The sequence below is a fragment of the Harpia harpyja genome, chromosome 7 (genome assembly GCF_026419915.1).
Source record: "Harpia harpyja isolate bHarHar1 chromosome 7, bHarHar1 primary haplotype, whole genome shotgun sequence".
In the NCBI taxonomy this organism is placed as follows: domain Eukaryota; kingdom Metazoa; phylum Chordata; class Aves; order Accipitriformes; family Accipitridae; genus Harpia; species Harpia harpyja.
This window is the reverse complement of record NC_068946.1, coordinates 38,693,519-38,720,096: the sequence shown is the minus strand read 5'-3', so window position 1 is coordinate 38,720,096 and position 26,578 is coordinate 38,693,519. Positions and strand designations below refer to the sequence as shown.

The window sequence follows — 26,578 nt, the reverse complement described above, 5'->3', positions numbered from 1 at the left end:
CTTCTCACATTCACTGGAAGGCAAAAAAAATTAGCATTTTCTCACTGGTGGAAAAGTATTTCCCATTGGGGAAAGACTGAAACACACAAAGGAAAGGTCATTTTCTATTCGTGCTTGCAAAAAACTAAAACTATTTACCAAAACATCCTATTTGCTAGTAAATTTTCTCTTGGCCTTCTTTTAGACCATTGGTTTACTCCATTACTCTTAAGTGCAAAAACATCAGCCCTGTGTGTGAATTTCAGGTGGTGAAAATTCCTACTGCAGATGACTTAGTTAGGATCAGCAGAGTGTACATGCAGAAATCATTTTCCAAATGTTTTTTTTCCCCTTGGTAACGCTAGCATGCTAGGCTCTAAAACAATAAAGCTACTTAGAAAGCTGCCTGAGCAGGTTGATCTGAACACCTGTAGTGTGCATGTGGGAAGTCTTTAGGGTACCACATACCTTCACTCTTTTAAGTTCTCCAAAAATCTCTTTCTATCCTCGTGAAGCTGTTGAAAGAGATCACGTTGTTCAGCTGAAGGGAGACCGATGAAACACAGCAGAATTCAGACCACCACTGACGTAAGTACTGAGTGAGGGGATACTGTTGAGAAAAGCAAGATAACTTAAACAGGTAAAGCTTGCCTGTTGACAAGCTGTTCTTTCTTCTTGGACATGGAAAAATATCCAGTAGTATTTTCCTGTGATATGGTTTCTTCTTTACTACAGAAATGGGCCGCACAGGTTTCTCAGATGGTAGATGCAGTTAGAGCTGTCCTGAAAAGGAAAGACTGACTCATTGCACATGCGGGCTTTTACACACTCCCTCTGGTCACTGCACTGTAAATCTTTGCTGTTCTGACATCAGCTTGGCTTTTCTTAGTAGCTGGAGGAGAAGTTGCCAAACAGAATAGGTTTTGTATATCCTAACCCCTCTTCTGGATAGAATTAATGGACCAAATCTGAAAGCCAAAAGCCTCAGATTTGTTTGGGTTAATCAATGCCAGAATTTGTTGGCTAGGAATGATACAGATGATCTTTCACAGTTGAAATCAGTACATCAGTGTTGCAAGTGTTTGGAAGGTAACAGAATACATGTCTTAAATGCCACCAAATAACACACTGGCTTCACAATAAGACACTGCTGGACAGGATAGGATTTAGTATCTTATTCCAACACATGTGAAAGTTTGCAAATAATTTTGGAGCGGTTGATCAAAGCAAAAGGAACAAGTGCAGTGAAGCGTGCACAGGAGGAGCAGGAGTACAAACTCATATAAATATTCTGGCACATAAAATGCATTTCTCATACGATGTTTCTGCGGAAAGTGAGGTGGCACACTTTTAGTCAATCATCAAGTTTGTCTGGTATGGTGGAAGTACCATAGCATAAATTAAAGGTAGAAGGGGAGAGCAAAACAGCACTTTTTAATTATTTCTTTTTCCTGAGAAAAACTGACGAAGAGTACCAGGAAAGTGCTTTAGACTACTCTGACTTACTCCACAAATATTCTAGCCCAATATGTGCAAAGAGTCATTAGCAGGGCTCAGCTGATTAACAGCACTTTGTTACACTGCTGTTAATGCATTGCTTGCACCTGTCTTGCACCTGCCCGGTGTAGTTAATTTAGAAAATAAAGGTAGAATTTTGTTCAGCACCTAAAGAAACGCCACTTTCTAATCACTAACAACCTACAAACAATGGGGTCTGTGCATGATCTTGCACAAAACATTTTTATCAGTACAAAAATCATCCTACATGAATATGATGCTTATTTGTTAACAGGTAAAAAAATTTATTAACAGCATGTTTGCAAGTAGGCTTCAAAACAGGTTCTATGCAAGAGGACAGAGTCAACGTTTGAACAAGCCAGTTGGTAATAAATATGAGGTTTATTATATATAAAAAATAAAAGTATATTACATAAAGACATTGCATTATTGCAGACTGCCTTATAGAAGTGATACACACGACCTTATTATATCAGGCAAAAGATTCTAATCTGCAAGCATTCATTCTTATCAAATATATTTGGAGTTACAGTAAGAGAGCTAAGTTTATCATAGGGCTAATTAGAAAAGCAAACAGATAGCAAAAAGCCTTTCTAACCTGCATTATTCTGAGTCTATTACACAAAGCTTTTGTGAGGTAGTATTCATACTTAATTAAAAAAAAAGACTGCTTATTAATCTGAGATTAATTCAGTATGGTGCTGAACAAGAATAATATAGCAAAACCCTTTAAAAGTTTTCTGTATTCATCTTCTCATCCATTGCATTTTAGACAGGCAACATACTGGGCCAGCATTTAAATTACCACAAAATGGTTAAATGGTATTTTTTTCAGTTACAGGAGTATAAATGTCTTTAGTAGCATGCAGTGTGAGTTTTTTTTCTCTTCATTAATAATAAGAGCCATCATTGTCAAGGATGTCTTTATTGCATAAGCTAATGTAAATCAAATTTCCTAACCTCTAGTGAGTCCCCTGCGCTAGCTCCACTGTAAACACATTTATTCTCAGTATCTTGCATCAGTATCGTGTGACCGAAAGCTTGGGCTGCGCACTGCCTGCAGCACGACCCCAGCTAACCCACCCAGCAGGCTGCCTGGTCCGTCGCAGGGTCAGTGGAGCCCTTGGGATATGTCAAAAACAGGTGTATAATGTAAAGGACTGTCTTCCAAGAGGGAGAGGGTTCTCCAGGGCAGCACAGCCTGCGGCGAGCAAGCCTCCCCTTTGCCCACCCGGCACCGGTGGCAAGGCACAGGAGCCCGCTGGATCACCCAGCCGCTGCTCTCTGCCACTGGGTGCACCCTTGGGCACCCAAGACAAGGTCAGAGCCCCTCTCCTGCCACACACGTCGATACAAAGCTACGTCGAGGACCATACAATTGGTAAAGCACTTGGCTGAGGAGACACAATAGTTGGTATTTTCCTCTCTTTCTTCCCAAAGCCTTACTTTGGGCAGAGCAGTCCTCTATCTCATAGACACCATCAGCAGCAGTGATCTTGCCAAAAGGATAATAAAATCAGAGATCACCTTTAAAGAAATAAAGTGCTTAAAGATTGCAGCTGGAAGGCAAACACTTGGGATCATTTTGAAATCCAGCAAAGTATCACCTCTGCTCTCCAGAACTGGGTATGCCAGCCAACACTACTGCACTTGGGAAGACGAAAGCGCTTTTAGGCAGCAGTTCAATGCTACAAACTACCAAAGTGACCCTCCATCTCCACCCTTACTTCTAGAAAACTGGCTTGCATTTACAACTGCAGGGTGCAGGCCTGGTTACATACAACTCTCCGTGTGGGCTGACATGGAGGACGACAGAGTTCTTGCATTTAAATCAGATAATTCATCATATATTTTATCATATATTTTTCATATGTCTTTTCCTGTTTTGTCTGAAAGAGTGACTTCGTAATGTGGTTTGAAAGAGTTAAAATTTGATTGTAACATAAGATAGAGGAGGGAAAAACCCAGACTGTGAAGCAGAAAGCAACTCCGAGCACTTCAAAATAAACGCAAAGGTTTTACCATAACCTGTTTGGGTTTTCCCCCAATAAAGGAAGGGCTGAAGGAAAAAGACGATACATTTTCATTTTTTTTTGACCTTTTTTATTCAAAAGTTTTCAAAGAAATAAAACAGAAAAAAGCTAACAATCTAATCAAATTTACAGTTCAAAAATGTCTTTTGGCGTTTAACAACAAGTCCTAGGAAACAAAACTACAGAGTTATCTTGAACCGGACAAATAAGTTACCACTGGCAAGTTTGTGGCACTAGTAAAACAAAAATAAAAAATTAACTCTCTTGATCATATAGATATCTCTATGAAAATCTTTTTTTTTTCAATCTGTACAAAAGGTCTTTCTTCATAAATTAATTTTTTATAATTTAATGGCTGTCTACTATGTGATGTTTAAGTAACTGATTATTTCTTTATGTACAGAGGTTAAATTTCCCAAATCTTACCCAGACAATGAGTATGGCACTTAGTTCAGACGTTTCTGGCAGCAGCTCTTCCCTCCCTCTAACACAGCTATCATACTGCAGTTTTAATTAACGCAAAAATATCAAGTAGTGAGAGATCCAGGTTTGGAAAGTTACCAGATACAGGCAAGGTGCTGCAGGAAGTCTGGACTTTTACAAAGCAGTAATATTCCAGGGAGCATAGAACCAATAATACCACAACTTTTTAAAAAAAGAAAAAACAAAAACACATCTCTTATGACTATGTATTTCACTAGAATCTACACTTCTCAGAGCAGCAATTTACTTTTGAAACTATGAAATGTCACCGACATCTATACTCCAATACTCACACAAAATTTAAAAACTAAAAAATACTTGAAAGAAACAACTGCTTAGCCCTAGCTCCCGAGCTAGGATGATTTGGTCTGTGGAAACAGGGAGGGCCAGCAACCTGTCCCAATACAAAAGGAAATAAACTTTGAGGTAGATAACTGATCATATACAGCTGACCAGAGAAGTACACAGTTTTGGAAGACAACTTAATTTATCATTTGTTTTAAAACATATGCAATTGTAATAAAGAGCTTTAGTAGCAGTGAATTATCTAATATGTGAAGTACAAATAACTGTGTATTTATGAATCAGGAATTTCATAGTTTCAAAATTGGTTTTCTTTACACTTAACACTTGTAGTGATGATGTAAAGTGTGGCACTGCTTGGATCCAAGTCTTCCTTCATGCTTTTGTGTCCATACATCAATTAAAATTATAAAACCTAAATGCAAATGTACAAAAAAGGCACATTCTCCTAACCGCAAACTGGTCCGGCAAAAATAAAGAGTACAGAAGACATAATGCTGAGACAAATCAGAATTATTGGTTACTGGCTCTTTGTTCTTTGGTAAAGTTACCTTTTAAAAGTGCCAAGTCTTTTTATTTTTATTTACCTACTATAGAGAGCTAGTACCCAATCAATTATGCTTCTACTTACATCTCAGCGTATGTTTGAAAACGAGTCTTTTAGCTTTTGCCATTTTGCTGTAATAGCAACTTTTCTGTTTGCTGAGTCTCAGCACAATCCTCATCCTAAAGCACTATCATTAGTATAAAGGAAGGACAAAAACATTCGGTGATATCCCCACCCCAATCTCTCTACTCTACCTATGCTAAAACTAGAACATCGAGTTAGTTTCTGAAAAAAAGGCAAAAAAAGATTTTACATTGCATCATACAGCAGAGTTCCTAAATCATTCAAACTACCAGAGGGAACTATTGGCATATGGCCTTACAAACAATTTATCCTATTAAAATTTCCCCAGTCAGAAAATGTGTTTCACACAAAACATTTTTTCCCCTCTTGCATTTCACTACCTTACATATTATGTGAAAAATCATTAAAAACACTTACTACACATTAAAAAAGCCAAATTTTCAGCAATTTTTATTGACTACCTTTAAAAGCCCTATGCTGCTGTTTTACAAGGCATAATAGACCAGCTCATTTGGTCAAAGCATTCTACACCATTAGTTTGGACTACTTACTGAAACAGCTACAGCATTGAAAGATTTAAGGCAAATTGGAATTTATAGAAAAGGATAAGACACTTCACACTACATTAAAAGAAAAACAGAAAGCTAAAAGACCAGACACTATAACTGCAACACTGCACTAAAGCAACACTCACACACTGCAAGCACAGAACATCATCTTAGATGTTTTACTATTTTAAACTTCAGAAAACCCATTTAATACAATTTAAAAAAAAAAAAAAACAAACAAAATAAAAATAAACCAAAACACAAATTCTGTCATGCACGTGAATAAGTCTTCGTGGTCATCTGTGCATACCCAGAAATTTGAATATTTTTTTTGCGTCATAACACTTGATAAAAATTTTTTTTTTTTACTAAAATAAACCTGTTCATGGGAACAGCTACTAGATGAATTTAAGGTTTTTCTTATGCACCTTATAGAACTTATAGCAAAAATAGTTTTAGTTGATTTCATTATAAATAACATTTTCAAGAACCTGTGCAAAACTGTCAATAATTCCTAAAGCACAATTGATCAGTAAAATCCATGATTGTTTCAGCCTTTGCACCCTTCTCCAGGCCAGGTCAACACTGGACATCTGTAACACAGAAAGGTCAGAGCTAGAGCGGAGTTAAAATTGCACACTTTTTTTCCTAATGCAGCTCTCCATAAAACTAAATAATTTCCTATTTTAGACAGCTCTGAGAAGACTAAGTGAATCTGAGTACAAATTTGACAAGTAACAGAGGTGGCACTACAGGTGCTTGGCCCTTCCCAGGATGAAGCTCCCCACCAGCATACAGCCTGTATTGTATTTTCCCCGTCTATCTCGAATACCTGTTCAGCATGCAGAGTTCTCACTGGGGGAACCATGAGACTGCATTCAAAGCTATTCCTTTCTTTGTTGTTTAGCTATTCTTGTTCCATTTTAATTGACCAAAAGTGGCTGAGGGTGTGAGCTTGCTCCTGTGGCATGTCCCAAGGCTTTTGATCTCTGGAAAAGGAATACAACTTTCTTTTGGTGCAGCTTCAGGAAGCTACGTACAACAGCTAATGCAGAGACAGCTACTGTGCCTCCACGATGGCTAATACTTAACAGCAATTCAGGGCTCATTAAATTTGAAGGAAGACTTCTCAATTTACTGTATTGGCTTATATTGCCATATGTGTTAAAAAAACCACCCAGCTAATGAAAAAAGCTTTAGACAATTTTTTGAATTTCTCAAGGCAAGACAAAGTCTGGCATTTTAAGGCTTGTACATTTATAGGTGCATATGTAATTATAACCGGGGAGGGGGGTTAAGTTCCTTTGACTATCTTCACATAGTAGCAACTTCTTGAAAAGAAGCTACATAGTTATTAAGTGTAGCAGCCAATGGAAAGATGCTGTGTATTTCTGACTGACTGCATCCACTTGTGCAAATGTGCTAGTTGTCATTTACCTCTTATTTATGGCAATATGTATATTGACTTTTAATAGGACATTCCCAAATGTGCTGCATGTGCATTTAGAAAGAAGTTGCAGTTTGACAATAGTAATGAAGCCACAACAATTAAGAGACTGCAATTAAGAGACTTGCCCTGTATTTAGGGCAAGAAATAACTGTCAGTTCCCTCCCCTTCACCTGTCTGAAAAATGACAAGTACCAACATGTTCCGGGGACAGAAATACCAAATGCCATACTCTGAGGCTGAATCAGCTGAGTAATATTAACCTCCCCACGTGCCCACTGCCATAACCACCGCTGACGTAGATTTCACTGGCTCCTACTGCATATAAATACAGGTAACGGTACTTCTCTGAAGAATAAAATTGGAGGACTGGCTTACAGCAAACACACAGAGTCGCTCACAGAGCTTGGTATTCTACCCAGAGTCTTCATTACAAAATGCGTCTCAGATGGCAACACATCTCATCCCTTCAGGAAACTAAACGCTGCTCCTCCTGCCTGGCCCCTGTCTACGGGAAAGATACTGACAGGCTGCAGGACGGGGGACATGACAGGCAGGATTACGCTTCGCTGTCTACCACAGACCTCTATTGGTAAGGAGGTTTTACACGCCCACAGGCAAGACTTAAGGCAAAAAAAAATAATTCCTTGAAAAGCGGTTAACACCAGCCAACAGCCTTGGCATGGGAAATGTGCAGGAGCCACGATTTTGACACGAGGAGATGGATAACGAGAAAAGCCTGTGGCTTTGCTTTCTCCCTGCCCTGGAAGCAAATCAAGGATGTGGGCTTTCTCTAGATGCCAGCATTTGGCCAGACTACAATAATAAACACAGGTCATATGTTGCACTACGCGGACTGTGCCATCTGTTGAATGTGCGAAGTTTCCCTATTGGTTTGTTTCTATCTTTGCATTCTTGAACATATAAGTAATTGTTATGCCAGTAACAGGGATGAGAGCAGTGTTGTCAAATAGCACAGCTGACCTGCAAAATCAAAGGTAATGCCAAAATCTGTGTACTGTTAGATATATACATTTTAGGGAGAATATCCCACAATTAGAAATTCTTTGCACATAACTGATTATGATTTTTGAGTATCTAATAAATGCGGTGAGGGCTGTAGAAGAACCCTTCTAAGATAGCCTCTAGCACATTGTTGCAGCTGAATGGAATTTTTCAGTATGAGGTCTTACAAAATTTTATTTAAAAAATCATGTTGTCAAGTTCCCTGGCTTACAAAGCACTTAGAAAAAGATGAGTTAAGGAAGAATTAAATTCCAGAATTTTAAAACATGGAACATGGGTAAGGGAATGGTTAGTGCAAACAATATTTTCAGGATGGCAATCTACAGAAAGCAAAAATTTTGCATGGAAAGAGTTCAGATAAAGCTAATGATTGGTTAGGAAAGAAAGGCCATGCAAGCAAAACCAGAGCAAACCTGGAGGGGGAAAGTAAAACTCTGGAATTAGAGCCAAACAAGGATGTGGATTAAAAATTAACTGACAAAATTCTGGACCAAACTGCTTTTTCCTAGAATAAAGGATGAACAGGGAAGTCTTCAGGAGACAAGGTCAGCAAGCATTTCCACCAGACCACTCCCCTACCTGTGGTCTGTAAGTCAGTCGCACAGCTGCTTCCAAATCTTACACGTACCACAGAATTGTATAAATACAGTTCCCTTTAGCATTGTGATTCTCGTATTTTTGCACTAATTCATTGTTATCCTTGTATACAGCATGCTGCCAAGATGAACAAATTAAAATCCAACATAATCCAGTTATGCTATAGAGAAATTATTAAAACACTATTACTCATAATTCATTAACTCACTTCTGGAACCTGTACTTCCTTTCCTGGCTTCTAACTCTGGCCAAGTTCAAATTAACTTCACTGCCTGTCCCCAGATATTATCAGTGTTATTTAGACGACATAAAATAAAAAACTTCAATACAGAACACCGTAAGTTATGAAATAAAATATCTTTGAATTCACATCTTTCATGTGACAAGATGAGCCCCTACCTCACAGTTACTTATTCTGCTGATACGTATACGGAGAATGGTCACTGGACGTCTCTACTGTAACCTGTTGTTGACCACTGGCTTCCTGCAAGTGAAAAGGAAGACAAGACATGAGGCACAAAATCAGGTAGCATTATCTGCAATCTCTATTTCCATGTGACTCATGCAATTAACAGTCTTCAAATCTTAAGTCTTTCTAACATTTCTCAAGTGGGGTATTCCAAATTTGAGGTCTTAACTGTGCATTGATTTACATTTCAGAGAAATAAAATGATCATGCAAACCTTGTATTTCCTCAGCTGCTTTGAAGATAATTACAAAAATCCACAAAACTTTGACATTATAGAAATAAATACACAGAGGGAGCAAATAACTGCTAGTATATTGTCTATCTGCAAATGCAAAAGAACATTCTGCCCCTCTCCTTTTGAGGGGCAGTGAGAAGAATGAGATCTACTTACCACATGTACAAACACTATTGCTTTGAGTACCGTGGTGTGATTGGCACTAGGCCACACAAAGAATTGTAGCTGGGACTTCGCACACAGACTGCCCAGAAACCACGGAATTAATTCAGCTGATAGTGCTCTGGCAGACAGTGCAATCAGCTAACTACCAAAAGTCCTATTCCGACCCACATGGGCAGATGCATAAACTGAACCAAACAAGTTCTGGAGTTTTGGGACAAATAGACTTTGAAATGAAATGTTTTTTCTTACAGGCTCTGGCAGAGACTGTCTAGCACTCATCCTGAATACAAGAGCTGCAGCACACCTTGTCTAGCTCCTCTGTTAAAGAAGTACTGGTCTATGAAAGGGTGTAAGGTAAGTCAAAAGAGTAGACAAACTATTGGCTACCATTTAGTTATGCTCTTCAAGTGGACTTGCAGAGGGGTTTATTAGGCAAATATGCACAGTATCCTGAGATGCCAGGGTAAAAACAGGATTCTTTGCAAAAAGTTACAATCATGGTCTGTTGGCAGAGAAGTTTGCTCACAGGAAAACTAAATGAAAGATCAAAACTACAATATACCCCCTGGCTTGTTCCTATTGGAAGTTAGGTTTCACAAAACACAAAGTTCATCTGAGCTATGCTCATACAGAAGACTGCTCCAAGTACTGTACTGCTACAAGTAGAGGTCATTCTTTGTTAAGAATACTCGTTATACTGGTTGAGAATAATGACACTTTATAGTTTTAATATACATTGTATTCACAGTATGTTCACAGTTACAATGATAGGCTTTAAACAGTAGTTTTCCTAGCAAAAAAAAAAATCTAATATCATATTCATGTCTCTTATCTCTGGTCTTTTATAAAATATACTGACCTCAACAGGAACTGCTGCTGTCTGGACATGTGTATATTGGGGTATGTAGGCTCCTTGCATAGCTGTTGTGGCTGGCATGTACTGGAAAGACAGAGTCCATTAAGTTGAGTTAAAGTGCAATGTAAATTTAAGAGTATCCAAAATGCCTATCATTATATTGTTTAATAGATATTGACTGTTTCCCTAAAGCAATACACATGAGAGAAAGACTTTTGTACCTGAAATTAATAGGCTTTTCAGAAAAGTGAGATACCTTCTTTGAGAAAACTCAAATTTAGACTTCAAAGACTAGGTAAAGGACTTTACCTTCTCTATTAATTGCAATCATCATCTTTTCTTTTTTAATTCTATTTGCTCAGAAAAGAAGGGTCTTTCAGTTTAGAAGCTAGCCTGCATCTCTTCTTCCGGTTTACTTTGTTCCACACTTTGTATTACTTTCTGCAACTCTGATCACCTGAAGAGTGAAAGCAACCATTTTCTCTTTTTCGATACAACGCTGGAGTTACCTCCTGGGCTCCTTTCATTTGCTTTGATCTATTTTTATTTACTTATTTCCAATTTCTGATCAGCTAATAAACTGAATAAAAACTGCTTAATATGATCTAAAAATGGAGACAATTCTTAATATTTTATTGGATGAAAGACTACTTAAAGGAGTACTTTTTTCTACATGCAAGCTGCACATGCATACTGTGATCTACATGTAGTATTTTCTGGTTGTGTAAGTTCTATTTTGTATTAAATTGCTACATACTGTTCCAGTACTGCCTAATGAAAGATGACTCATCTGCTGTGTCAGAGGGCTTATCATCGACGCAGGCTGTAGTGACATGGTGTGGTCCATGGAGGGAGTCAGCACAGCACCCTATTAAAACACAGAAAGAAAGAAATGGTTGCGGCAACACTCAGATTTTAATTAACGTTTTTGATTTGAGAGTCTAAGTATGGGCTGTCCTTCCGAGGGGATATACCACAAGAACTCTCCTTAATCCCAGGCACTGACTCAGGATGCAGGTCTGGGACATTCTGAATATTCTACTCGAGCAGATGCGTTTTGCACGGTTTGGTAATGGGGTAGGAACTGCATTGACAACTGATGTACAATGCACTTGAGACACCTGCTGAAAACACTTTGTAAAATATGAGTTCCACCAGATGCTAACTATAAAGCAAAAATCTGCACGTTACCAGGTATAGATTCACTTAGCTTAAGCTTTGGAATTTCAGGCTTTAGGAAGAAACTTTTATCTCATCTTTAGGAATGGAGGCTTTGGAGGAACATTTGTGTTAAGAGAATTCTACCGGTCACATGCGATGTTCACACACAAGACAGCTGCCCTACTTAATGGCTGGTTTCATTAGCACACAGGTTTTAGAAGAGTGGGTTAGCAATGCTGATTCTTTGTCTAAATACTAGCTACTGTGATGACCTTTCTATCACTCCTGTACCATTTTGTTAACTTTGTAAAAAGTATATGTTGAATTTTTAAACACTTGAGATTGCTAAATACAGAGGGCACGCTCATAAGGTTTTCAGAGTAATCTGAAATGGAGGGTTATCAACAAGTTTCATTTTACCAATCATGTTCTACAAAAACACATTTCCAAATACTTTGTATGACTTATGCTTGCAGAAGTGTTGATTAAAATTGATGGAGGCTCAAAACTAACAGAAATAATTGCAGCGTACTGAAAGCCAGTATTTTGAATCAATAACTAATCCTTAAGAAGAAAAAAGAAAAGAAAAAAAAAATTCACAGAGTATAGTTGGAAAAACAATCATGTGATCAGTGTAGATGAAATGAGTCACAGGCACATCAAACACTAAAAGAATTTCCTGTCTGTAGACTGCAGGGTTCTCTGCAAAGCAAATGAGCAAGACAGCACCAGTCTTTGCACAGGCCAAAACTGAACTTAAGTCAGGAATCTAGATCTTTATTTTCAACTGTGAAATCTCATCTTGTATACCTGTGAAAACAATACACCTTATAGCATTATAACATACCAACTTGTGTCTTTCATAGCACGATTTGCAAGGTGTTTTTTTATGAAAATCTGTGTTGACAGAGAGAAAAGTTTAAAAAAGTTGTGTGTGTGTGTGTGTGTTTAACAGCAAAACCCACAAATACAACAACAATTAAGTGTGTGAGAGGGTGTTCTGGTATAGTATCACCTTCTCTGCATGCACAAGAAGAAAATGTTCTGCCAAGAAGATTTACATTCTATAATCTGCATGGAGAGGTTAATTGAAGTCAAGACAATATCCTTTCTATATCTGGAAACAGACTTGTTTGTTAACTACAGGAGTGTGTATATTAAAGTGCCTCTTATTATTTGTAATGCTTATCTCAAGAAACCTAGTAAGTCTCAGATATAATGGTACTTAATTGGCAAACGACATAGATAAGAAGCAAAATATCATGGGAGAGTATAGATTAGAATGCCTGACAGTCCAGTACAGATGCCACAGCCAAAAGTGCAGGGAGACTAGCACTACTCATGAGCAGTGAAGCCAGAACAAGCTATGCAGGTTTTCTGAAGTGAGTGCCCATAATGTCATTTATATCACTACATTCATCTGTCTTTCACAAATTACCCAGTCTGAACTACTCTAGACCCATTCTAAAACCTTGGGTCTTCAATTCCAGCTCCTGATAGGTAAACAGTATGTAAAACATTGGTATTTGCGAAGTTCTTCTCATTTAAATAAAAAACAACAAAAAAGAAAAAAAGAAAAAGTTTCCTCAGGATGCTGACTTGGTAACTCTAATTGTCCTCATCACCTTGATACCCTGAAGGCAGCTTTGTTTCTTTCCCTAATAAAATGAGGCCCCAATTCAGGTTACTATCTTTGTTGCTCTTTTCATTTTGATCCATGATTTAATCATGATGTAATTGTCAAAACTCTGGAAGTAATTGGGCAGGAATTGACCTATTTCCTGTTGTTTAAAGTATGTAAAGTGTTTATACAATCAGTAACACAACAACGGAGAAGCATAAAAACTTACTGGGTGCTGCATTATATATGGTTGAGGCTGCATCCAAGAAGGACTTTGAACCTGGAACAAAATCAGTATTTTATTTTCGTTTTAGTCATTCTTTTCCTGAATAATCCAACTGAGATATAGTAATAATTTAATAAATCATGTTAAGAAGCCCCCTCCCTTATTCATTCACTTTTTAATGGAATTAGTCACTCTGTGGAACAACATACCACATACACCTTTCAGAACAGTAGACTATGATTTTAGTGCAGGTCTCAAACTTTATCAAGTACACTGAAAGGGTTCAAATAGGTGCATGAGAGATTTCTGAAAATCTTTCATGCACCTTTCTGAAAAAGGAGGCACCTTCTGCCTTGATCAGAATAAATTATTGGATTTTCACAAGGGAAAAAGAAACCAGGAATTCTGCTGGAATCTTATTCCAGGAACAAGGAGAAGATTTAGAAGAATTGTCCTCCAAGACATTGCGGTATGTTATTCCCAAAGCACAGCAAGAGAAGGTTCTGATGAGCATTCCTGCTCTTGCAACTATCATGTTTTCTCTCCAAAAACACTGGCTACCCAAATACTTAAATTGAGGTAGGATGCCTAATTTCGCATGACAAGGTAAATTGAAAGGATTAAAAGGTAAACTAACAGATTACATGGTTATCTTAGTTAAAAAGAGCTGGTTGCAACAGGTCTTTGCAAAGTGTGCTGCAAGAAATATTAAAGGTAAGAATGAAAATGTTTCCTCCCCACCTCCTGTAGGTATGTAGGATAAGGCAGGATTCTGACCTGCACTGCACATGCAGAACTGACTCAACCACTGCTGCTGGACATTTAAAGCCCCTTACATGACTCTACCATCATTCCCAGAGTCCTGTGAACAGGACAGACAGATGACAGTCTTGAAAAAATCCAGGTGAGGTTATTTTCTGCAAGATGGAAATATTTCTTCCCTCCTTTTGGTACTGACTTTCAAATTAGAGTTGTTTTTTTCTTTTTCAATCAGAAAAAGAGCTAACAGAGTTAAAAAATGGAAAACACTTGAACCCTCCCTTTCCTCAGGGAAAAGCTTAATGGCAAAAATACTGGTACAGCCTGACTAAAGTTTTGGCTAATCTACTCATACTATGATAGTAACTGGCTTAGTACCGTCATATGGGTATACAGGAGTTGCAGAAACAAAGCACAGCCAAAACTTTATTAAATTTGTTTACCTTTAATAAGAATAAATCTAGGAACAAGTTATACCATGCCTCAAAGAAAAAAAAAAAAAAAAAATCACATTCTTGAGATACGTCCGGTTGTGTAGATGACAGAATGCTACAGGTTTCAGTGAGAAGGGATCAGTAATGAAGATGTGACTAATACTCAAGTTGTGAAACTCTTCTGGCCAAGAACCTCCTTCCTCCCCAACACAGAATACTTGAATTTAATTTTCAATTCCTATTACTGTGGCACTTTAAGCATAATGATGTTAACTCTACCCACAATAATTTAAGCTCCATGCCATGTATATTGGAATACTGGTAACAACATTTCTGGAAACATACAGTATTGTGGTCTGCCTACCTCAATAAGCCCAGAAAAGTGACACTATATTCTCAAGGAGTAACTTTTACTTGGATTCTGAATATCTGAGAGTCTTATATTGATATTGATTATTGATTTTAATAAAGAACAGCAGCTAATTCTACTGAATGTTTTCCTGGGTAAGACCTTGCTATAATTTTAGAGGTATTGCTGTACAAAGCAGAATGATTCAATTATACTGAAAAATACAGTACTAGTGCTGTCTGCCAAGAGCAAACATTTTGTTGCATAAGTCACCTCAGAAATTAATATAAAATTAATCCAGCTGCCCTTTACCCCAGAGTACACTGTTTTAACTCCTACATAACGCTTTGCTCACGCAAGAAGGCATTAGACCTCCAAACTAATATTGGACAATTCTTCCTCATTCTTCTCTCCTGGAATGAGAGGGTACATGGAAATTTCTGCAAGCGAATACTGACCAAATAGCCCACAGTGCCTCTGTTAGCCTTCTATATGCCTTCTACATAGCCTTCTATACTCATTTTCACCCACAGTAAGCTAGAAAACTCAGCACGTCTCTCTTGCTAAAAAGCAAACAGCCTCTTTTCCTTCCCCTGACATAGAGGTAAAAATTTTCCAAATTTAATTAGTTTTGGTTATTTATGACCTGAATCACTGATGTTTACTTCATCTATGTGTTAAACAGTAAAATGCCAAAATAGCTGGTCATTTAGCTTACACTGGGGTAATTGGAGTGTCTCAAGTAGTAATTACAGAGCATACATCTGAGACTGCCATACTAGTTACATTAACTGCAAGTTGTTTGTAAACTGAAGTGTATGATGCCCTAAAATTGGGCAATTCCGAAGAGATTTATATCAAAGTACAAAAACTGTTCCCTATCATTTCTCAGCATGTTGAATTGTTTGTCAATATCCCTTGGTGGGGACACAAGATGACACCTATCAAAACTCCTTTTCAGGAAGCTTTGGGCTGGGCTCTAAGAACAAAAAATGTACATGATTCATGTTTTAATTTATTGTTCAAACTAAAGTAACTTTTGGTTTAGAAACACAGTTCTAGACTATTAAATGCTTTACTCCTAATATAAAAACACTGAATTTGAATGCTAACATAATTTGAACTCTGAACTCTTTTAAATTTCCTTCTCTAATGTCAAGCAAGTTTCTGAACCTTTCTTAGTGCAACTTTGTAACACATTATTGTTGGGCTTCCCCCCCCAAAAAACAACCTGGAGGAAAGTTAAAAAAGCATGGAGAAAAATCTTTGAAATAGAATTTAACTAAATCAAGAAGGTTTTAAATAAAGAATAATTATTTTAAAGATATATTATTGACATTAAAAGAACTTGACCAAGAGAAAATGAAAAATCACAGTTGAAATGCAGAAGTGGCTACAAATACCTTAGCCATCAGCACACATTAGAGACTTTGTTTTGCAAGACACCATGTATCTCATTAAATTGCTGTGCTTCCTGAAACAAACACACTCTTAGTTTTTAAGGCCCTCATTTTCATGCTGTACAGCATGAAGATGCCACTTCATTAAAATGAAGCATTATTGGAGAATTCATAAAACCACATGTAGCAATTGATAAATAAACATAAGCTCTGATGAACCATTTCAGCTACTAAGTTCTAAATACAAACCTGGTATGTGGAAACTGGAGAAGCAATATATGGCGTAATAGATGTCTGAGTGATCATTCTGTTTGCTGTAATACTGTAGGGTGACGGATAAAATCTAGAAAATGCAGAAATATTTATTAAATGCCAGTTCTGTGCACCTTCCATAATGCAAACATTCTTTTCTTAGCGTGCCATTATTTAACATACCCATTTTGTAAAGCAGCTGTGGTTGGATCATACGTGAGTGTCATTCCAGCCTTTAAAAAAAAAAAAAAAAAAAAAAGGTGGAAAGAAAGAGTTGACAAAATACATTTTGACTGTAAATTATTTCTCTTACTCTTTCTTTAGTTGTATTATTTTTAACTGAAAATTTGTATTGAAATAGTTTTATTGCTGTAAGTTAGGGAAAGGTTAATTGACAGACATAATTACATAGTGAAGAGAATCAGCAATATTTGCTATGAATACAAGTTTCCAAGTTCCCAGCCTGAGGAACAAAATGCAATCTATGAAATACCTGGCTAAGAGAACCTGTGTATGTTTGAGAGGCAGGGCTTGAAGATGATTATGTTAGGGTGTTGCCTACGTATGTTAACTATATGAACGAATGGGGAGTGCTGTTTTTCAGAAGACACATTTGAATTTTCTTGTCTCATATAAATGAGGTGTCTAGGCTTGCTAACCACAGTAAGCCTATGAAACTATTATCTTGAACATTAAAGATTAAAACAGCTGTGACAAAAAAAAATTAATGCTGCACTGCATTGGTATACTGTTTTAATCTTATGAAAGTGATGTGCATTTCAGTGCTGCATAAATCAAAGGATTATTTACTACATGTAAATAAAGTTATGTTTCAGGTAGTTTTATAATATGAGAAATATCTCAAGCATATTCCTGACTAAGTTGAAGGAGATTTTGTTGTTCACTTTAATGAGGTAGGATTTAGTGTTTCGCATTTTGCCTTTTTTCCTGTTAAGAAAGATACTGTTAAGTATTTTATAGAATTGCAAACTGTCAGCTAAGAGCTGCTTGCACATTTATAATATGCCAAAGAGCCAAGCCAAGAAGTCTCAATGCCTATCATTTTCATAAGTATTCATTATTGTACACCCACACTAAAGCTTGAAGGGAGGACTTACAAGTCTCACCTCGCCTTCTCTGTGCCATGCTCTTCCATTCTGTATATATTTATTCTGATTCTGTCTCTTTTTCTGCCCTCCATCGGCAAACTTGCACAATAAAGGTTCTGCAGGAACTGAGAAGAAAAAAGAAATATTAGTTGAAGTAGCGTTCATACACAGGTGGTCAGCGCTCCAAATGAGGTATGGTTTTTTAAGTTATATTCCCAATATGACAGTTAAATAACACAGACTCATACTACAGCATCAACAACTGTTCTGCATAGCACAAAGATAGCTGCCACACACAAACAGAACATCTGGAATGCTTTATATTTTTGATCTTAAACTAACTGCTGTTGGAAAGAAACATGGTCTGTATATCCTGAGTATATGTCTGTTAGTCTGGGGATGAATGAGAACTGCCATCTGAATTCTGAGCTTTGCCTCCTCAGAGGTACATCTAAGGAAGGTGGAGAATAAATCTGGCTAAAGGCCTTTTAATATATTCCCCCCAGCCTTTGGAGGTTTCAGTAATGTCTCAAAACTTAAACTGTTCTGCTCATCCAGAATAGCAGAAGAGCTGGCACAGTACCTCCACTTACTCTAACCGGCAGGGTGGAGTGGGTACCTTTATCTCCTGCCACCTTGCGCCGAAAAAATGCCATTCCCTTTTTCTCTCTGCTCTATAAAGAACACACAATGCAACCAGAAATTCTTCAAGATTTTTCTTTTATCTTGTTTTTTTGCATACTGTCAAGAAATGGTATTGCTATACTTTTTTTTTTAAATTTCTTTTGCATAACATTATCCTGACCATGACTTCAGTTTTTAATATCAAAATTAAAGCAATGAAAAAGAAAAGTTTGCATAGTATTCTTTCCCCCTTACTATCTTAAACTGCAACAGTTTCCACGTACCTACGGCTGAAGCACAGCTCTGCTACATCACACCACACCCTCCCTAATCACAGGGTGGAAGCTCTGTTATGACTTGGATGTAACACTTCTCTGCCAATAATTCCTGACACATGAGCTGTCTAAGCTTTACCATGACACTCCTCCAGTCATTCTCTGTTTGGAAACACCTTCAAGAGACATGGCTGGATCTGAAAACATGCAACTTTCCAAATGCAGAGTAAACACATGGGGTGGGAGGGCCACCCGCAAAAAACCAACCCCAAGAAAAATTTTAGCATATCTGTATCATGCCACAAAAATCTATTAGTATAACCATGGCCAGTACTGATGCGCCCTTCACTCTGCATTTGCAAAAGATGATTGGTATTGAAAACCTCAGAGACTTGTAACCTGGCAAAGAGCTTGACTTTTAAAACTTTGGCACAAAACTGGTACTAATGGCCAAGTCATCCCTGGCTTTGGATGGCACACCTGAAACACTAGCTCTGTTTCTACTGGGAAAATAGCCACTTCCTGCATGATACATCTTTTGACAGCCTTCTCTATAAAAGATGGACGGACTGGGAGACAGAACTGGTATGTGGTTCCCTGTTTCATCTCCGACACTGACCACACACCCATCAGACTTGTACCTCTCCTACCCGTGCACTGTTATTCAGCAGTCAAATAACTTCAGTATCAGAGAGTCAGACTTTAAGTCAGTTGTCATGTTTAGTACTAATTTAAAAATGTATTATCTTACAGAGAATGGTAATTAAAATCCTATAATCATAAAATAAGCCAGGGAAAGGTTAGGTTATTGACACTGGAAGAAGTATTGGAGACCCATGGACAGTGGAGTCAATGCACACGGAAATAACAGAAACCCTAAAGTAGGAGACAAGCTGGAGAACATTCTCTTCAAAATCTTGAATTTCTGAGGGGATTTTTGGCATTCCCAGAATTGAGTTTTGCTTTGGGGTCTTCTATCATGAGAAGCAACTTCTGTCTTGGCATATTTGGGCCAAAAAGGTACTATATCAATACCCTGTTGGATAATTTGATGTTACTTTATAAAAGCTAGATCCCAATAACCTTGGTCATATCACACAGCATTTTAATCCACATACAGTTCTGTTGAAATAAGAGGAATTAATCTCAGAAGATTAGTCAACATGGGTAAAATTGTCAGGTTCTGGTATGAAATTATTTTGACTCTGATTTTACACAGTGAAGAAAAAAAAAAAATCCATCAGAAAGAGAGAGCTGAGATCCAAATACTGAAATTAACTGCCTTAAATGAAAAAAACCTCTTCCCTAAGTTGAGTACCTCTGGCTACTCATAAATTATTTCAAACCATCTAGTATTGTGGGAAACATGTATGACTTCCAAAATACACACTATAAATTTTTAGATGAAGTCAAAAGAAACTGGCATGAGAATGGCTTACAAAGACATCAGAAAATACCCAAAGGTTTCTAGCCCTATGATTCTGTGTTATAGCACTTGCAGGTAGTAAATACTTTATTTAAAGCTGCATTATGCTTTCATTAAAAATCCCCATAGTGAATTGTACAAACTTCTCTGAAAGCGTTATTTGTGCTTACATTTCCCATCATTGTCTCAAGATAAAGATCATTTTTTAAAAAAAGTGAGAGTAAACCTGTCCAACTGTTTGAATAAAATGTTCATAAAAATCTATTTTAAGAATAAATATTTTTTTGTTGTTCATAGATAACTGAAAGCAGCTAAATTTTAAATGATGAAACCTCTTCTGTGGTGCATTGGAAACACTCTCCTGACAAATGTAAAGAGGAAGAAAAAATGGAACAAGAATTATCCACAAGTATTGGATTTTGCATATGTAATATCTAAAACCAGCAGCAATGAAGAAAAAATTTAAAAAGGCATTACTTTGTGATTTGCCAGAAGTTGGTGCTCCATCTTACTGAACACAGATCTAGTCATGGGAATCCTTATTTTTCTGACCTTCCAGCTTCTCTTGCTCCTTACTGTGTCCATAAATGAAGCCAAATGCTGTGAAAGCTCCAACTCACGTTAAAAAAAAAAACGAAGCAGACTGGCTATTTAATATGGCCAACTGCTCTGAGAAGACCCCATAGCATTTGCCTTCCCTGATGCCAGTTCAAGATCTGAATGCTGATAGTGGGGACTGCTGCAATTGAAAGCCTAACTGCAATTTTTGGCTGCTCTTCCATACATGTGACCTGAGTACTACTGTGTTCATTGCTTCAAGAACACAATGACTGATGGTCATCAGAAGGAGGGTCATGAGAAAGAGATAAACTTTCACGGGAGCCAAGTATGATCTATTGATCCCCCCTCCCACCAAAGAATGCACATAGCCCTTGCTCTCTTCAAAATTAAATCTGAAATTTATTTCTTCAGCTTACCTTTCCTCATATTTTTCACAAATAGGTAAGAGATTCTCTCTCTTGCACGTACAAACATGTATACAATAGATAGATAGATATAAACAAAAAAAATCCAACAAGGCCTACAGACCAGTCAAGCAATCTTTTTTGTGGTCCAGGAAGGAAGGGAGAGTCATTTTTATTGTTTAATTGTTGGGAAGTGTGCAGACGTGGTGATGAAGGGGATCATTAATCATTCAGTGCCTTGTCTGTATGTGCAAGTCAGAGAAGCACAGGATAAATATTCGGAGTTGCATTCACAGCTAAGAGATAGCTGATATAAAAGGCTACAACTTACAGTGGACTTACACTTCTGCAGCTAAGACACCATGTTTACAATGCCCACTCTACTGACACTTAATGAAAACCAACAGACACTCTCGATGGTTTGTAGATGTTTGTTGAGCTGCTGCTACAGAGGCATTCTGTAACCGCAAGCTTTCCCGTGCTTTAACAGCAGGTCAGTGCTTTAAAACCTGGCTGTGGAAAGTGCTGACCATCTCCTGCCCTGAATCACCCTCCTCTAGGGCTAATGCTTTTACAGATGAAAGATGTGAATGCAATATTAGTCCAGAGAGTAAATGCTTCCTTGTCGTACACACATTGTGCACATATGTACATTAGAATTTAGTTTTCATTTTTTCAGTGTCTACCCAAATACATACCAGGTGATACCATAAATGCAAAACCAGAATGGATGCTCTTATGTTGGACTTTGTGTTTACATCCTTGACTTTACGTGGCTAATTTTATCAACTTTTCAATAAACTCTGCTTTCAGATATTAAAAAATACAACAAAATAGTTTTAAAATACTATTCTTCTAATCAGTTTTCAATTAAACTGCATCTTTTAGTGACTTTCATTGCTTATTTTCTAGTGACAAAGCATATGGGACTAATGAATTCTGACATTAAAACATCACCTTAATGATAGAGCAAGCCCGTACAGCTAGAAAACTTAGCCAAAAGCTGTGGGAATTAAAAAAAAAGAAGTTGTGCAACCCAACTTCGTTTAAAGAGAAACAAAATATATACTCTTCACCATCCTGTCTTCAATTAAACGCAGTGCTCAGGGTTATATTTCTGTAATAATTTATACAAGGTTTAATAATTTGTCACAGGAGAATATTTTGAGTGATTTTAAGTAGCATTTTTCTTTTCTATTCCAATGTTGCTTCTTAAAACTAAGCAGCAATTACAAACTATGAGAATTAGAGCAGTGAAAGCTTCTAATCTTTGATCTAAATGGGTAAAATCTTGGTTCCTCTTCCTTCAGTATGACAATCAGGAGTAACACCAGCACTGCGACCTCTCAATACCCTTCAGCAGCGGTTTTCGGACTGTTGTTCATGGGTGATTTCTAAAGGATCTGTGGAAGATAACTAAGAAATGTGAGTTTATGGTGAAGTGGCTTAAATTCACTATATAGAGGTCTGCAGTGCTGGATACTTTGTAAAGATAAGCACATAGAAAAAGCTCAAAAATGACTGCCACAAGATACCTACTTCAAGGCTCCATTTTCACTCCTCTCCTGCACTAGAAAGATGTCCAAGATCACAGTCATTCCAAACAGTAGTGTCTACCATACCTGGTGGACCTCTTCCTAGTCTACAGTGAAGAGCACAAGCCGGAGCAGGGCTCTCACACCTGTCTTCAATTTCCTCCCTAAACCAGGATCTGAGTGATCAATATCTTTACCGTAAGTGGGAAAAGGAGGGTGGGTCATGGATAATCCATGATTTTTGGGTCACCACCTTAACCCACCACTCCTGACCAAAAATGGTATGGGCTGCTCAGCAAAAATGCTCTCTACCTTACATCCATTAAAACAAAATCACCTGTTAATTTTCAGTAAAAGAAGCATTAAATAATCCATAAAGCCTATACAACATGCATAAAACTTCTGTAGCTTTTTAACTTCTATATTTTTCATTTTAAATGTAAGAGACAAATACACTCAGACTTACGCATACCTTACGTATTCTACAGCACAACTGCTTTATGTAATTATTCTCACATATCATCATGCAGCTACATGCTGCTGTGATAGGAAGGAGATGCCTTTCATGATTTTGCCCAGCAGATCATTGCTATAACCGTTATGGGTCCAACACAAGACAAAAAGACAGCAAACATTAAGTATCATCTTCAGGGAGGGAGGCTAAGTATGCTGCTCTGTCCTCACTACTCATCTTCTGTGTCCTGGCTCCTTATACTAGTCTAGTGTCTGTTTCCTCCAATTCACATCATGAGGTTACGTTTCACATGAGAATAAAAAAAAGCTTTAAATATCACATTATTAACTGAAAAGAATAATTCTTTAAGGAGAAAAGTAGAACTAAATGCAAAAGTTATTTCAAGATTATAACAATCATGTAATAAATATACAGTTGAGAAGAGAATGGAATACAAAAATCGAAGTCCTAAGAAAAATGGGCAGAAAATCATAGTCCATAAAACAGAACAAACTATTACAACAACTTACATAACAAAAGTGCAAACCCCAGCTAGAACAAATGGTGAAACTAATACATCACTCCTAGGAGTTTTAGGATTATACCAACTTGCAGTGCATTTGAAATTGCTCTCTGAGCTAATCTCCCTTCTTTCTTACTGAAGACAAACAAGGACACACTAATTAATGAAATCTATTCAATATTCTAATATGGAGCAGAGAAATAAAGCCTGAATAGCTTGTAACAACTGGGTTCAGCTTGCTCAGTATCATCAATGCCCAGTCACTCACTCAATTCTAGAGTCGACGCTTCTGTGACTGCCCTGTGCTACCCTTGGCCCTCTCAGATTCTTAGAGGTTTTTCTGTTCTGTCTTCTCAGGCTCCTGAGGAGGTTTCACCTATGCTTCCCATGTGTTTAACTCATTCTTCCATTTAAACCCAAACTTAGTTAAAATAACAAAGCTGCATTATGAAAGCATGTTTTCGTTGAACAGATGTTCTTCCTCCCACACCTATTTCATTACAGGCCCGTCTCTCCTACCCTCCTCATCCTGATAACAGTGTTTTTATAGCCAGCTCCCTTTGCTGATTTTAGCCAAGTTTCTAGGACACAATGTTTGAATTTAAACATAGTTCCAGTTCTACAATTTTATTTTGCATGTATTTGAACCTGCTCCTCTATAACCCCGAAGGATGCTAATCTATTTCAAAACATTTTCCTAACCTTTGTTAGTCCAAGAGCTTTCCCACTACATCCACTTTTCTCTGTGCAGGTAGTCCAAGACCACAGTTGCCCCCTGCCCCACTTTTTGGCAGACTGCAGCATATTATTATGCATAAGCTCCATCCTCTAATACAATTGCATTATTGGACATGTGCTTGCTATGTGGTGAGGAACTCCAGGAAGAATTTGAACTCCATGAAAACCTTTCCAAGGAGCAATACAGCTTCACAGCACCAGCATGGAAAAGTAGGGTCTTTAATAAACAAGGTTCTTGCGACTCCTTTATGCACCTAATTATTTGTTGCATTTTTCAGTGTCATGGAGAATGTGACTCATCTCGCTTAACTCTAAATGTCTGAAAGTCAGTTATCTATTTCTGAGCGACTCATCTAGACACTCTTTGTAACCACAAGGACAGCTGACAGCAAAGATACATCAGTCTCTGGAGGTATGTGCTGCTTTACCTGTTCTAGACAGAGCGCCTAGATGCCTACTTTGCCAAGTAAGCATTAGAAGTTAAAGTCCGTGAGGTGGGTTACATCTTGAGACCCCTCTTTAGTTTCCACTTTCTGACAATCACCGGTTTTGTGCAAATTTCTTGTTCTTAGTTAATCACACTTTTCTGGTAAATGTTTTCCTCCATACTGCAGAAACCGTTCTTACAATTCCATGCAGCAACTCTTAATTTCTACCTGGTTGAACCTGATCATAAAGGTGCAACTCCAGCTTCAGCAACAGCCCACCAGAGACAGGGCATGATTAGCAGCGACATGCTTGACAGCTCCTTCATTGAGAACAGGATAATGAAAGTGAAAATAAAAATGAGCAAACTAAAAAGCACTAATAAGAGGTTCTGTTACAGATTTTTACTGGCTCTAATTGAATAGAAGCCCCTATATGTCAATTTGAACTCTTAATTTCTCCGTACTTTTTACTCTTAATTATGTCTGAGCCATAGCAACACTATAAAACTGATCATGAAGGGTGGATCAGACCACAGTCAGCATTCAGAGAAAATCATTCCATGATCTCCTTGCCCCTAAAGGGATTTTCCAACTCATAAAATACAGATTGCTAAATACACGAAATAGAAAAGTAAATATTACAGCCCCTATGTATAACAAAGTTTTAACTAAATAATCTCGGCAATCAATCCCAATGCAAAGGGTCTGCAAAAGCCAAGCCAGGGAAGTCGAAACCCTGCATCAGTGTTGGTGAAGGGAGTGGTTTCCTGTGCTCTGAAGCAGCTTTCCATTTTTACTGCAGCACAGACTGCCTCAAACTGGAGTAATCTTTTAGGGATAAGGCATGTATGTAGTTTTACTAAACAAGCCATATTCTTGTCTGCCTGCCGACGGCTGCTTTACTCCTCCTCAGTGTCATGGTCTGGCTGCAGAGAACATTTCACCAGTGTGATAAAGGTGGCTTCAGCAACCGCATCAACAATGTAATTTGTAAAATTCCCACTTGGGATTCTCAATAAAATGGTTACCAAAGGCTGCCTGGAATGTCAGGCATGTATTCTTTCCTCCTTTGTTGTCCTCTTTTCTTTCTATTTTACTCTGCTGCTCTGAATTTCCTTTCCTCATTTTTAAGTGTTTATGGAATATACATTTTGTCTCTTAGAAACAGTGCTGACAAAGCAGGCAAACTGATGAGGAACTTGGTGTGACAAAAAAATTGCACTACATAGCTTCTCTGCATTTTGCCTTGCATGCTATTTCTAGAAGTAGCATTCTTCGTTGACCTCCTTCCATCTTCCTGAAGAACCTCAAAGCCTACGTTGACTTGAGAGTCACGGCTCCCCAGTGAAAGAAAGTGCCTGGCATTAAGGCACTGCTGCAGAATCTGTTTTTTTTCTAATCAAATCTTTTTTTGAAAATTACTTCAAAAAAATCATCAACAGATGGCAAAAATAGTCCATTTTTTGCCTCTCTCAAAAAAAAACCTGTCCATGGACAATCAGCCAAATTCTCTCCTGATACACATACAACACATACTTGTCTCCTAACTTCAACTGGGATTATGTGGGATGTAAATTTGTGCATAGCTGGCTTAAGGCATTTTAGCTGCTTGTCTATCTGCTAGGAGAGAACACTACTAGATTCCTAGAAAAGGTTTACAGTAGAAAAGTCCTATACTGTGTTCCAAGTGAGCAAGTATTACAGTCATCCAAAAAGACACAGTTTCATTTTAATAAGCCTGCCTCTGAATGAGAAGCCAGATACAATGATCAGTGTAACAGGCCTCCTCCATGTAAGCAGTAACCCATTCATACATCTTGTTAGAAATATATGCAACATACCAGAAACTCCTGCTGGTGTCTTTATGAATTTTCCATTAAAATGAGCAATCACTGCTTCACATTTTTCTGTTGACTCCATCCTAAGAAAATAAAGAATAATTTACATAAATTAAACACTCATCCAGATTCCCATGTTTGAGATTTTTTAAAAATATATTTCTTGCTTTT

The 26,578-nt window shown here is 37.6% G+C and overlaps 1 protein-coding gene across 5 annotated transcripts in view; it reads right to left on the bottom strand.

Moving 5' to 3' along the window:
* Positions 1–5,370: 5,370 nt before the first annotated feature.
* The window catches only part of RBMS1 (RNA binding motif single stranded interacting protein 1), a 148,821-nt gene continuing 127,613 nt past the window's right edge, over positions 5,371–26,578 (bottom strand). For 4 of the 5 annotated variants that reach the window (XM_052793511.1, XM_052793516.1, XM_052793514.1 and 1 more), the window contains exons 6-14: positions 26,411–26,490; positions 17,611–17,726; positions 16,676–16,725; positions 16,490–16,583; positions 13,302–13,352; positions 11,048–11,158; positions 10,294–10,374; positions 8,965–9,049; positions 5,371–6,088 (exon numbers count right to left, since the gene is read on the bottom strand). In XM_052793511.1, coding sequence (XP_052649471.1) covers positions 8,972–9,049; positions 10,294–10,374; positions 11,048–11,158; positions 13,302–13,352; positions 16,490–16,583; positions 16,676–16,725; positions 17,611–17,726; positions 26,411–26,490 — 661 coding nt within the window. In that variant the 3' untranslated portion in view covers positions 5,371–6,088; positions 8,965–8,971. The remainder of the gene's footprint in view (positions 6,089–8,964; positions 9,050–10,293; positions 10,375–11,047; positions 11,159–13,301; positions 13,353–16,489; positions 16,584–16,675; positions 16,726–17,610; positions 17,727–26,410; positions 26,491–26,578) is intronic. The other variant, XM_052793513.1, reaches the window with a different exon arrangement.